At 37.0% G+C, this 11,773-nt stretch overlaps 1 protein-coding gene across 4 annotated transcripts in view; it reads right to left on the bottom strand.

Annotated features, from left to right (window-relative positions):
• Positions 1-130: 130 nt before the first annotated feature.
• The window catches only part of LOC134789928 (long-chain-fatty-acid--CoA ligase ACSBG2), a 28,809-nt gene continuing 17,166 nt past the window's right edge, over positions 131-11,773 (bottom strand). For 3 of the 4 annotated variants that reach the window (XM_063760650.1, XM_063760646.1, XM_063760648.1), the window contains 7 exons: positions 5,107-5,172; positions 3,843-4,061; positions 3,122-3,356; positions 2,224-2,364; positions 1,471-1,596; positions 1,009-1,129; positions 131-633 (listed from right to left, as the gene is read on the bottom strand). In XM_063760650.1, the coding sequence (XP_063616720.1) occupies positions 557-633; positions 1,009-1,129; positions 1,471-1,596; positions 2,224-2,364; positions 3,122-3,356; positions 3,843-4,061; positions 5,107-5,172 (985 nt within the window). In that variant the 3' untranslated portion in view covers positions 131-556. The remainder of the gene's footprint in view (positions 634-1,008; positions 1,130-1,470; positions 1,597-2,223; positions 2,365-3,121; positions 3,357-3,842; positions 4,062-5,106; positions 5,173-11,773) is intronic. The other variant, XM_063760649.1, reaches the window with a different exon arrangement.

The raw sequence follows: 11,773 nt of genomic DNA, 5'->3' as shown, positions 1-11,773 counted from the left end.
AGATAGTTATCATAATTGTATTAAATTTTAAGCAAAGTTATTTGGGGTTTTATTGAAACAACTGCAGTTTTTAAAATAGTATATATTTTTACTTATAAAAATATAATTTTATTTTGATTTAACAATAAACTTTTAACATCACAATGATTCCAGTCGTACCACGTGTCCCTATTTGAGCAAATATTTAAGAATAATTTAATTTAGCGTCGACAGTCATTTGACGTCCCTATCCTAGGTAAGTTTATTCTGCGCACGAGCTCCGAGGAATTGAAGGGAGCAGTCCCTTCTGCTTCCATACCCCGAATCACCACTGTGGTAGATATTCATACACCTATTCCTTCACTGTACTCTTATATTATGTCTTGAATCAACGTATTATCATATATTCATTAAGTAGCTGTCCCGCAACTGATAATTCGCTAGTTCCCTATATCTCAGATAAGAATAGCACCACTCTTAAGTCCTGTTATTGTCTAATAATAAATATAATTGTTCACTAGTAATCCCCTGTAAGATACTCGTCTTCAAGTAGCTTTGCTATCAATTTGATTGTTTATCAGTCCTTGTAAAAATCTTCTATGATGTCGTGATATTTCTCGTATACCACGTTCCGCTTGATTTTTAGTGTTGGTCCTGTAAATGAAAGTATTTTTTGTAAATAAACTTATACAGCAAAATAACGGATTCCATTTGTAAGGCGTTTGTTTACTGGGTATGAGCAATTGAGCACTTAGGTTTTCCGAATTCATTGCGTTGCGATTATTCAGTACATAAAACGCATGTATGTAACAAATCATTGAACTTTAATGATAGTTGCAATTAGAATTATTTGCTAAAAGCGCCTTACAAGTTACTATGAAAAATTTTGACAGGGACAAGTTTACACACAGTCGCACATAAAGCGGAATTAAAGCTAGGTAAGAGCGTGTCATAATATTTACGCATTTCGTTGTGCGACATAAAATTGCTCGTGACTGTACCAACTCGTACGAAATATAAAACTGTTACCTAGCTCTCCTGTGTTAACAGAGAAGTCCGCCGGCAGAATTGAGAACTTCTGGATTTTTTGCGCGTTTGAAATCGCCTGTTTGTTCGCTCGCATTATGCCGGCTTCAATTGCTTTGGACACCTGTAAAAAATATAAAAGATTGTTAAGCCTTATCGACTTTGATTACTCGACAGATCGTGACAATGCTAAGTAGAATTTAAGCTTATGCAAGATATGAACTATACCAAACGAGTCTTGTCCCGTTATATCCGCGATACCTCCCCAATAAACAACAATAAATCCACGGCAATAAATTTGACTACCTACTGACTGTATTTTTAGCTCACATAGTCTTGCACAGCACGCGTCGTGTTTTTTATGACATTTTCTACAAGATTATATTTATTATACCTACTTAAAGTATACTCGTAGTAAGAAAGATAAGAGGAAAAATAATACATTAAAACAATTGTTTCACTTACCAGAGGATCTTTGGTTTTTGAAATCTCCCGGAGGCTCGTAGCTTTGCTTCCCAGGCTTTCGACCCATTTTTGCGTCACCGGGTCTAACTCGTCCAAAGGATCCCCGGACTCGTTGTCAACTTTACACTGAAATCATACAATAAAACTTTAAAACACACACCAATTGGTTTCTATTGAGTCTTAACAGTTATAACAGATTTTACGCTAGGGTTTATAAATCGTTCTATGTGTGTGTTATGTTAATCGTTCTTTTTTTTAGCATTAATAGAAAGAAGGTAAGCGATCTTGACATGTCTTATAATTGAAAAACGCTTTTTAAAAATCAGTAACTATTACTTATGAAAGCAGAAGAATATAAATGATCGTATTAGATTCATAATTGTTACATATTTTCCGTGACTTATTTTTAAAACGTGTTTTTCAATAAAAAGACACGTCAAGATTGTTTACCTTATTTCTAATGCTAAAAAAACGAACTATAGTGCGTAGTCTGTCTGCGACGTCATAAGTAGGTACCTACTTACCTATTGATTTACTGGGTAACGAATTAACTAACATGAATCGCATGAGATTTTTCACAAAATAGCACTATACATACATATATAGCTGTTGCTTTGTTACGTACTTACATGCCAAATAATATGGCCTCGTCAAAAATATACTGACTTGAATTTTTATTTCAGTCTCAAAATTGGAAAATTGTCATATCAAAAGGCAATCCAAATTGAAATAAAATTATAATTGATTGTTTACCTTGAGCGTGAGCAATATGGATAAGAACTTGCGCCGGTCGCCAATGAGCACCGCGTACCCGACGTGGGGCAACTCCGTTTGTACTGTCTGCTCGATGAGCACCGGCGCCACGTTCTCGCCGCCGGCGGTGATCAACAGCTCCTATGATATTAACAGAAACTCTTTACTAATAGGAACACTAGCTGATCAGGTGGACCGGGTTATTCCCACTAAGTTGTTACCAGTACTGGGATTTTTTTCCCCCAATTTACCACTGGTAACTACTGGGAAAAAAATCCCACCTTTTACCAGTGTTACTACTGTGAAAAATAATTCCGGATTTTTTTTCCCAGTAGTTAGTTACCAGTGGTAAAAGAGGTGGGATTTTTTTTTCCAGTAGTTACCACTGGTAACAACTTGGTGGTAACTGGTGGGAATAACCCGGTAGACCTTATGTCTTTGTAATAAGGCTTACGAATTGTCAGTTAAAGGCGTGGACGATGTTACAATGAAAGAGGACGATTGATATGCGAGTGTCTTCATCGACACAGTTAAGTGACGTTTGGTGAATCGATATAAGATATACTACATATATGACCAGTCCAGAGTGTTGCTGATGGTATGATTATGTACGAGATGATGCGAGATCTAAAGTGCCAGTCTATATTTCTATAGTTGTAGGACTGTAGGTACATCATACCTTGTTAGCTGCCAAAACGTTATCTCTTCCTTTAGCGTTTATGCTTTTCTCCCGCCCCTCGTTTATCTCTATCTTACCCTCCTCTGTTTTTTTTTTCTGATGAACTACGACCTTAAGTTATTTAGCAGCTATAAATAGTTATCTAGCAGCAATAAAGATTAAAAATGTGCCCAATGACTTTAACATCAACGCGAGGATTCTACAAATATCAGTCCGCACCTTTATCCTGCCAGTAATGTAGAGGAAGTTATGGCTGTCAACCCTGCCGACGTCGCCGGAGTGCAGCCAGCCCTCGCTGTCGATCGCCGCGCGGGTCTTCTCCTCGTCGCCAAGGTACCCCATGAACACGTGGCGACCCCTCATTAGGATCTCGCCGGGCCCGTTTTGAGACATCGACCCTTCGAACTTGGTTTCTGTGCCTTCTAGCAGCTCGCCTACTGAAGTGAGGTTGAATCTGGAAGAAGTAAAGACAATTGTGTAATTTGAAACTTTGGTCTCTGAATCCCTCTGCTCTTTGCTCTTTGTATAGATATTATTTGTAGGTCAGTCGCAATCGAGAATATATTCATATTACGCCGCTTAGCCATAAAGCGTTTTAATTATTCGTCCATACACTCACATATGTTGTAAATATTTAAAACAGTTTTTTTGTTCAAAATGTCGAACTTCTCGATGTAGGAACGTCAAAAAAAATGTTGATGCCAATCATCATAAATTAAAATTTAAACAAGCCTTTCCAAGATCATTTTCGCGTAGTGGCAAGGGCTGCTAGTAATCAAGTAGCTGACCAATGAAAGATACCATGTAAGTTACTAGATCTTCAGGTCATAGATGACGGAGATTGAAACGGTCTGAATCATTGACGTTAACCTCCTAACGTGATGTACTACGTACGCAGTTTTTCGGACCTAAGCATAGTAGCAAAAAGCGTTTAACTTACTTGGGATCAATGCTCAGCGAGTGCGCGCCAGAGCCCTCGCTCATGCCGAACGCCTCCATTATAGGTATGTCCAGCGACAGGAAGAATTTCTTGATGTCTGCCGACAGCGGCGCGGCGGCCGTCACGAACGTGACGCACCGGTCCAAGCCCAGATTCTCTCGCACTTTGCTGAACACCAGCGACCGCGCCATTTTGTAACTTAGCGTCATGCCGTCACGCCTGAAATCGTACGAGAAATAAATTCGTTATTTTTCTTAATTTAATAATATTTAGGTAAGTAGGTGTTGACTTAGGTACTCAAATAACCACAATATGTGACGCAATAAAGAAGACATATTTTATGTAAATATCGGTTTTACACACATGTACCTATCAATCACAATCAACCACCCCACTCAAATGAATAATATTGAAGTAGCTACGCAATGATGTACACTGACATTGTTTAGTAACACTAAATATTTATTTAAAATTATATTAACTTAAATAACAGGTAATGATTTAATATTAATGAGTAAGAAAATACATCCAAATCTATGTTCATGCTATGGCATATTTTATTACGCTAAGTAATAACATTTGTAAAATGAATAGACAAACCTATACTTAGGGAGATGATTAATTAAAGTACTTATTACTGTTATTAACTCTAATTCAGATTTTGGGCCTGGGCCTAAACAGATAGTGCTTAGTTATTAGTCCTACTTGCCTACTGTTGAAACAGATTCGTTAACAACACTTTTAGGAAATTGCTACATAATTTACGATGTCTGCTTGTAACTAATCTGCCACATACCTAATAATTATTAACTAATTATTGTAATTCCTTCGCAATTAAGAGTTTCTCCGATAAAACAAAAAAATATCATATGCATTTTATAAATAGGTATGTATTTTGAATAAAATTTTATCCATAACAATTAGAACCAAATTGATTTTATTTCACTGTTTAGGTATTGATGATGTCTATTTATTTTCAAGACTGCGAAATTATTTGTAAGTGCGTATTTGTTTTTAGGGTCAGTGTGACCTACAAACCTAACTATGTAGGTATACATATTTAAACTTACTCAAAAAAAAAATTGAAGGAAAATTATCAAAAATACTTGTCATAATAACCTGCTGGATTATATGGACTCTGAAATGAATGGGAGAATTATTGTTTACTTATTCAAAATTATATGAACTGAAACGTGCAGATGAGCTAACTCAACAGATCACACCATACAAAATCAACACGTATGATATGAAGCGTAGACCTTACCAATACTGTAACATTTCGAGGGTGGTGAACTCTATGGGGAGGCCTCTCATGCCGGCTGATAAGGCCCTGAGTATTTAAAACAAAGGTCAGCTGAATCGGGGAACGACCGCGCTGCCGTACCACACAAATTTAGTATTATAGAAGTATTTAATTGGAACACAAACGTTTCTACTACACGTGTTGAATTGTAGAACTATACCTAGTCATACCAAGTTTGATATGTTGGTGTGTGTTAACATTTCATTTATTTACGATACCCCACACCATAGGGTTAAAGCAAAAAAAATTGCAAAAAAGGAGGTACGTTATAAAAAGAAGCTCATTTCTGGCACTAACGATCACGGAGTAAAGCCGGGGCCGGGGACGGTCAGACGGACATGGCGAATCTATAAGGGTGCCTAGTTGACTACGGAACCCTAAACACGACGTACTATGTTGAGTTAAAAATATTTTTGGGTTTCCTTGTTAACATTTCATTTTGGATGACTATTGAAAATTTCGAACGTTTTCTAGTTGGTTTTAGGGTTCTGTACCCAAAGGGTAAAAACCGGGCAAGTGCGAGTCGGGCTCGCGCACAAAGGGTTCCGTACCATAATGCAAAAAACGGCAAAAAAAAACGGTCACCCATCCAAGTACTGACCCCGCCCGACGTTGCTTAACTTCGGTCAAAAATCACGTTTGTTGTATGGGAGCCCCACTTAAATCTTTATTTTAATCTGTTTTTAGTATTTGTTGTTATAGCGGCAACAGAAATACATCATCTGTGAAAATTTCAACTGTCTAGCTATCACGGTTCGTGAGATACAGCCTGGTGACAGACGGACGGACGGACGGACAGACGGACGGACGGACGGACAGACGGACGGACGGACGGATAGCGAAGTCTTAGTAATAGGGTCCCGTTTTACCCTTTGGGTACGGAAGCCTAAAAACGGGACCTTATTACTAAGATTTCGCTGTCTGTCTGTCACCAGGCTGTATCTCATGAACCGTGATAGATAGACAGTTGAAATTTTCATAGATGATGTATTTCTGTTGCCGCTATAACAACAAATACTAAAAAGTACGGAACTCTCGGTGGGCGAGTCCGACTCGCACTTGTCCGGTTTTTTAGCTAATTTGTAAGTGTAATAGGTACTTGTTTAAAATTGTCACTAATGGAGATTGGAAAATATAATAAGCATTGAATTACCTTTCGGTTTTTATTCTTTTTAGGGTTTCAAAATTGTATGTTTGCATTGCAATAATTTAAACCAGCGTGGAAATGTTACCGGGAGATTACCAGCCTATACTCTGTCTCTTTAGGTACGAGTATTTAAATAAAAATAAACAAACAATTTGTACATTTTCGGGTAGTTATAACATTTATTGGTTAACCAACCAAACACAAAAGCGCCTGGATTTGTCACTAAACGACCTGACTTTAACCTACATTATCTATTTGATCATGAAATGTTTTCATCTACCCTCAACTGGCTTAAGGAGCCATTAGAGGGTAGATTTTGTTTACTTTTATTTAAATACCTACCTAAGCCCATACAACCATTTCCAGTCGCCGTTACGACGCGGTGTTGACACATCTTGTGTCGACACCGTCTGTTTCGGTCACAATTCCAGTCGCAGAGTCGTCGCCGTGTCGACACAGTTACCAGAAATGGGGAAGGGTCGACACATGACACAAAGTGACATAAAGTGTGGTCGCCGTGTGCACACATTGTTTCGGGTTTGCGACTACTTTATGCCAAAATCATTCGTTCATTTTGTTCCTGTCAAATGGAAACTGTCAGATGGAAAAATACTTAAATAAAAATAAGTGACATTAATACGCCATCTCTAAAACGGATTACAAGACGTAATTATATATTGTTTGCATTTATATTACAATATGACTTAAATTATTATGGGGAATTAAACTGCTCGAGTGATTTGATAAACTAAGTGTAATATAATCAACGCGCCACCACATTGTTTTAGTTTAGCCGGAAATGAAATTGTTTACTTCTCAGTGCCTGTGTTCATAACTATATTATTTGAAGCATTTTTAGTACTTCGAAGCGTATACTATACTTAAATAACAGAAATAACGCTTTACATACTACGAAACTTGTTAATTATGATGTATAAATATGGTTTAAGGCTGAGAAATATTGCAGTCACAAAGTAGTTGCAATGTTTCGACTTTGTGTCGACTCTGTGTTGACACATGACACGCGCTGTCAAAAGTAATAACAAAGTTACTGGTATGTTACTGGATTTGCAAAATGGCTCCTTGTGTTGATTTGTTTTCAGATATGGGGTCATCCATTAATTACGTCACACGAATTTCTAGGTTTTTTGACCCCTCCCCCCCCCCCTTGTCACATTTGGTCACATTTGGCAAACCCCTCCCCCCTAGTGTGACGTCACATTTTTTCTACGAAATCGCCAAATCGAATTAAGTAAGTACCTAAGTATTATTAATATTTTATCAAAATATTTTTGACGATATAAATATTAGTAATTTTATATCCCAAAACTGCTTAGGAAAGAAAATTAAAAGAATAAAAACGATTATCGTTTTAAAAACTTGTTATTTAAATGTACAGCGAATAAAATAATTTAAAAAAAAAATCGGTTACTGATGAAGTTAAAGTGACGTCACAAAGTTTGTGTCTCCCCCCTCCCCCATGTCACAATATGTCACATTTTCTTGACCCGCTCCCTCCCCCTAAACGTGTGACGTAATTAATGGATGACCCCTATTCTCAAAGTGTAAAAATGCCGTGGTCAGAGATGGGCATTAATCGATTAACTGTTTATTCGACTAATTAATGGAATAAAAAAAGTTAATTCTCAAATTTTAATCGCGATTAGTTTAGTCGACCTAACATAGATTGAAATTGAATTAATCTGAATATTAATCGAATAAATTATCGATTAAATCTCGATTGAAAGTTGACAGGGGGCCATTTTTGTACGTAAAAATAATAGAAATGTCTTGCATGCAGATCGTAGCAAAACACTTTGTCATAAAAGTCGAGATGGGTGTCGATATATAGGTTTTAGGGAGTGCCGATTTCGAAAATAATGACCATTTTGGAATCCGAAATGGCGGCCATGCACTGTGTCATAAAAGTCGTCATGGATGTCGTTTTATAGGTTTTAGGGGGCCCCGATTTAGAAAATGATGACCATTTTGAAATCCAAAATGGCGGCCATGCACTATGTCATAAAAGTCGTCATGGGTGTCGTTTTATAGGTTTTGGGGGGCGCAGATTTAGAAAATGATAACCATTTTGGATTCCAAAATGGCGGCCATGCACTATGTCATAAAAGTCGTCATGGGTGTCGTTTTATAGGTTTTAGGGGGCGCAGATTTCGAAAATGATGACCATTTTGGATTCCAAGATGGCGGCCATGCACTATGTCATAAAAGTCGTCATGTATGTCGTTTTATAGGTTTTAGGGGGCCCCGCTTTCGAAAATGATGACCATTTTGGAATCCAAAATGGCGGCCATGCACTATGTCATAAAAGTCGTCATGGGTGTCGTTTTATAGGTTTTGGGGTGCGCAGATTTCGAAAATGATAACATTTTCAATTTAAAAATGGCGGCAATGCACTATGTCATAAAAGTCGTCATGGATATCGTTTTATAGGTTTTAGGGGGCGCAGATTTCGAAAATGATAACATTTTCAATTTAAAAATGGCGGCAATGCACTATGTCATAAAAGTCGTCATGGATATCGTTTTATAGGTTTTAGGGGGCGCAGATTTCGAAAATGATGACTATTTTGGATTCCAAGATGGCGGCCATGCACTATGTCATAAAAGTCGTCATGGATGTCGTTTTATAGGTCTTAGGGGGCGCAGATTTCGAAAATGATAACATTTTCAATTTCAAAATGGCGGCAATGCACTATGTCATAAAAGTCGTCATGGATATCGTTTTATAGGTTTTAGGGGGCGCAGATTTCGAAAATGATGACTATTTTGGATTCCTTTTTTATGACAAAATACGTAGCCGCCATCTTGGATTATAAAATGATCATCGTTTTCGAATTCTGCACTCCCTAAAACCTATAAATCGACATCCGTGACGACGCAAGTTATCTTTATTTTCAGATCTAACAAATTGCTACAGAATACAAAGGACAAAAAAGAAGCGAGGAGGTAATGAAACAAGCAAAAATACAGATGATTCCTCGACGCAATTGGGTGATTCTTAAATTGTGTCCAGATTTTTTGTCATAAAAGTTTTAGATTTTTTTTTGTGTTTTGTATCTGTATTTTTTATGTAATTCGACATTAAGAGACCATATACATCTCTTAGTAATTGTAATAAGTTAGATTGAATTTTTAGTTTTATTTTATAAAATTGTTGATGTTATTATTTTTGCTTGTATGTAAATTCAATGATGACGTGTAAAAGTGCCCTTGTGGCCTATTTGCTGAATAAATGTTGATGTTTGATGTTTTATTTTTCACATATTACTCTCACAAGTTCCGTGACATTTCGACCTTGTAATTTTTTAAGTAAATGGTTTTGTTTATCTATGAGGATCTCACTAGAATAGTATAATCAAGGTATGTTTATATTTGATGAATGAAATAGTAACGCAAAAAAAAAATATTTGTGTCTTATATTCCTGCCGAAGACTTTTATTTTACCTTTTCCTTCTACACAAGTTTGGCCAAGTAATAAGAATTTAGGGCTCTCAATTTTATTTTGACTTCTACAACAGTAAAGCTACGAGGCCATGTTTGGTATCGTTTTCGTATAAATTCGCAGTACCAAATTTAGTTAAGGTATCACATTGACACCATTCTGAAGTAAAAACATATAAACTTATTAAAATACTTTCTTTTAAACTCCTCTTCACGCTTAAACTGCTGAACAGTTTTAATTTAAATTTGGTACACATATATTTTGAGTCCCGAGACAGGATATAATAAGTTATCTCAAAAATCATCCTTTAAAGGTGTGAAATGAGGTGTAGGGGGAATTCAGAATTGACTTCTTGAAGTTAATACTGTTTAAGTTTAGGTTTGAAGTCATGTTTTTTCATCATTTTTAACTAAATCAAAGATGTAGACCATCCCAAATTTCATATAAATCGGTTCAGCGGTTATTGATTTCCCGTACAAATTTCCACGCCACTTTTCACACCTTCAAAAGATGATTTTGGTTATAAGATCTATCCTATGTCCTGTTCCGGGACGCAAACTATTTCTATACCAAATTTCAACGAAATCGGTTCAGCGGTTAAGCGTCAAGAAGAGTTTCAAAAAAACCGGCCAAGTGCGAGTCGGACTCGCGTATTAAGGGTTCCGTACATTAAGTTCGACTCGCGCTTGACTGCACATTTCTAATAGGTTTTCCTGTCATCTATAGGTAAAGAACTATTTTGTGTATTCAGACGGACATACATACAGACGCACGAGTGATCCTATAAGGGTTCCGTTTTTTCCTTTTGAGGTACGGAACCCTAAAAAGATTTATTTTTATTTTGTGGAATGGTGTCAATGTGATATCTTAAATGGATTCAGCACCCCAGATTTATACGAAAACGATACCAAACACGGCCTAGCACCTTCACTGATATAGATATATCAAGATAAAATTGAGAGCCCTAAATAAACTTTCAAGAGCGGATATCTCAAAAACTATTCAACATATCGAAAAAATTGACTGAATAAACTTGTAACAAATTAAATTAACTTTCATTTTGTATAAGTGGCCATGTCGCTGAGATGCATAGTTTCCGAGATATAATCGAAAAACGGGAAACTGGGACCTTCAAAGCCCCCTCTCTCCCCCCCGCTCAAGGGCTACGACCGGGGACTTTTGATATGTTCACCTCCTAATTTGTCAAACCGAGTTACGGAGTCAAAAATTGTGTTCCGAGCATTTCCCTCTACAACTTTTGGAGCATTCGTTGCCTGACCTAAGTAGCTTATTGAATTTCTTTAAAAACTTTTCTGTAAAAGGTTGACGGGTGTTGGGTGTTTATATGGTTTCGGTCGATTATTATCATTTGCATTGCCCATGATGACTTACTAGAATTACGAGCACACGAGACACTAATAGTAGTTTGACAAACCTTGGTTTTCAAGAGGTATTTTATATTGACATTTGCTGTCACAAATTTGCTGTCAGATTTAGTCGCAAACCGCACGCAAAGTGCACACAAATGTGTCGACACCTTGTTACGGAAAAGTGTAGACACGGCGACGACACTTTGTTTCGAAACAATTCTAGACACATTGTGTGGACTCTGTTACGACACATCTGACATTTAGTTACCACTTTGTGATTCTGCGACTGGAATGGTTATATGGGAGGATACAGACTATAGGAAAATTACCGGTAACAGTCCATCACTCATCCCATTGCAACTCTCTGGGTTGCAACGGAACCCTAAAGGAGCATTCCATGAAATAGTCTACCGTTTGTCCCGTACGAACGCGAATTTTCTGAAGATTTGCAAGTATAAGGGTTTCCTTTTCTATGACAAATGGTCGAAAATATGCACAGAAACATAATCGCCTGATTTAAATGCCGCAACACAGGAAATAAAATGCGTTTGTACGGGACAGCCCGTGGAATGCTCCAAAGAGAAATATCTACTTATCAGATACATATATATGATATACATTTTATGAGCTTGTTTATTTTTGTAGTTTA

The sequence above is a fragment of the Cydia splendana genome, chromosome 4 (genome assembly GCF_910591565.1).
Source record: "Cydia splendana chromosome 4, ilCydSple1.2, whole genome shotgun sequence".
In the NCBI taxonomy this organism is placed as follows: domain Eukaryota; kingdom Metazoa; phylum Arthropoda; class Insecta; order Lepidoptera; family Tortricidae; genus Cydia; species Cydia splendana.
The sequence above is the reverse complement of the archived record's forward strand: the minus strand, read 5'-3'. Positions and strand labels throughout refer to the sequence as shown.